At 44.5% G+C, this 2,133-nt stretch overlaps 1 protein-coding gene across 1 annotated transcript; it reads left to right on the top strand.

The window, feature by feature from the left end:
- The first annotated feature begins 221 nt into the window (after positions 1-221).
- LOC104043369 (histone H2A-beta, sperm) lies at positions 222-572 on the top strand. The gene has a single exon (XM_009502979.1). The coding sequence runs from the start codon at positions 222-224 to the stop codon at positions 570-572; it is 351 nt and encodes a 116-aa protein (XP_009501274.1).
- The last annotated feature ends 1,561 nt before the right edge of the window (positions 573-2,133 follow it).

Below are 2,133 nucleotides of genomic sequence, written 5' to 3'. Positions count from 1 at the left end.
GAACAACTGGTGAACTTTCTGAGGGGAAAACTGATTTGTAAGTGAATCAGAAAAGCGATAAAATGAAGAGGAAGAAAGGACTTAAATGCTCAGTTTCTGTGTCTGTTTGCTTTGGTTTTTTAAAATTCTTTATCTTTTTATACTAGATTAACATTAGAATGTCTGAGCATGGGAAGAAAACCACAAAGCTCCTCCTTCTGCCAAAGAAAACCAAATCAGCCATGGCTGGTCTGCAGTTCCCTGTGGGTCGTGTCTACAGGTTCCTTAAAAGAGGGAACTACGCTGACAGGATCAGTCCTGGTGCTGCCATCTACCTGGCTGCTGTGCTGGAGTACCTGACCGCAGAGATCCTGGAGCTGGCAGGGAATGCTGCACAGGAAAACAAGAAATCCAGGATCCTGCCCAGGCACATCCAGCTGGCTGCGAGAAATGATGATGAGCTGAACGAACTCTTCTCCTCTGTGACCATCCCTCAGGGAGGGGTGTTACCTAATATTGTTCCTGAGCTTCTTCCTAAGAAGACCATCTCACTTAGACCACCCCACAAATATGTCCAGTCACAAGAGTTCTAGCTGCCACCAGGCTCCTGACCTTGTGGTGTTGTAAACGCTGGCTTTCTCCACAGCTCAGATTTCTTCATGCTGGCTGGCATTTTTGGTCTAAACGCGTGTGTTTCTGTGTGTACCTTTGCACGTGTCTGAAAAGCTGTTGAAGATGGGGTTGCTAGTTAGGTTTCCCCAGCTATGTCCTTCAAAACAAAAAAGTCACCAGATTACTATGAATAAATAAGTGTGCAAAGGATTTGTGTCCATCTTGTTCATGTCCATCTTATTCCCTTCTATAAAATATTTGTTGCGCCAAACAGAAGGTTTTCTTTGGCAGTGCAGTTATCTAAGGAAACCTGGTGTATGGTCTTTAAAGCTTGTGTCTCCATGTGCGTGGCCGGAATCTCCTTGTTCAGTATGTGTAGAAGTCTGCTTCATCTGACTGCTTCAGACCTTATCATGGGTGCAGTTAATTATTCAGGGTAAGCAGATGCACCTGAGAAACTTAAGCTGGACCACCTTATAATGATGGTAAGGCTAATGAATTATTTTCTCTAGCATTTAGATTCGGAGGTAGGGCTGTGCCGCAACTTCAGAGTGTCACTGCACAGACCTTGGTCAAAAGATGGTGTTGGAATTGTCCTCTGAGTTTCTGCATTGATGGTGTGCAATCCAAGGAGCCTTCTACAGACAGTATATAAAACTTGTCAGTGCTTGAGCCTTAAAGCCTTTCTAGAAACTCTTAAGAATGAATCCAAATATAACTTCTACCTTTCTGGTACTGAAAAGCTCCTTGGCTGCTTTGAGGCTTGTTCCACTAGGATCCAGATCAAGGAAACCTGTGTGTTAAAAGGCAGTCCAGGAAGTGGCCTTCTCCAGGACCTTCCAAAACTCTTGTCTTCCACCTGTGCAACTTGAAAGGCGACCTAAGCACTGTTAGATTTGTGTTCTGGATTGCAACATTACGGTGGACACACACTAGTATTAATCTGTTTACTGTGCTGCAGATGATGTTAATAGCTTTGCCAGCAGGATGCCACTGAAATGTAAAAGCTTTATAACTGCACTCTTAGGTGTTTGAATTATTCTGTTCATAACAACAGGAAGGCCCTGGTGTCCACCAGCTTCAGATATATAAATCTACCCATGTAAAAAAGCTGTTTAGGGAACTGCCTCATGACTTGACCCTACCAGGCCAAGGTTTGGGAGCCTCTGTTTCCCATATCAGCCCCAGAGTAATCCATATTATGCTGCTGCTTTCCCTAGTATAACTCAAATACCTCCCCGGTTTTCTGGTCTTGTGAGAATTGGGGCCTTTTGAAGAATGGGCTGCAGAGAGTTCACATCTTTGTATAGGCAGGCTAGGGCCCTTAAATGAAGGGCAAAAAGAGAGGAATGAGGCGTTGTGGGACTGCAGCCAGAGGACTTTCTGTATGTGAAACCTCTAGCATGTGTGTAAACAGCAAATGCCTACTAGAGGCCCTGCTATAAGAAGGCAAAGAGAGGAGAGTGTTGGTATCAGGTCAGTCTCAGTGTAACTGACTGCTATGGGCACTGGAGGTAAGCGATTTATAGTGTGAATGGTAGA

The sequence above is a fragment of the Phalacrocorax carbo genome, chromosome 1, assembly GCF_963921805.1.
Source record: "Phalacrocorax carbo chromosome 1, bPhaCar2.1, whole genome shotgun sequence".
NCBI lineage: Eukaryota > Metazoa > Chordata > Aves > Suliformes > Phalacrocoracidae > Phalacrocorax > Phalacrocorax carbo.
This window is presented reverse-complemented; position numbering and strand designations above follow the sequence as displayed.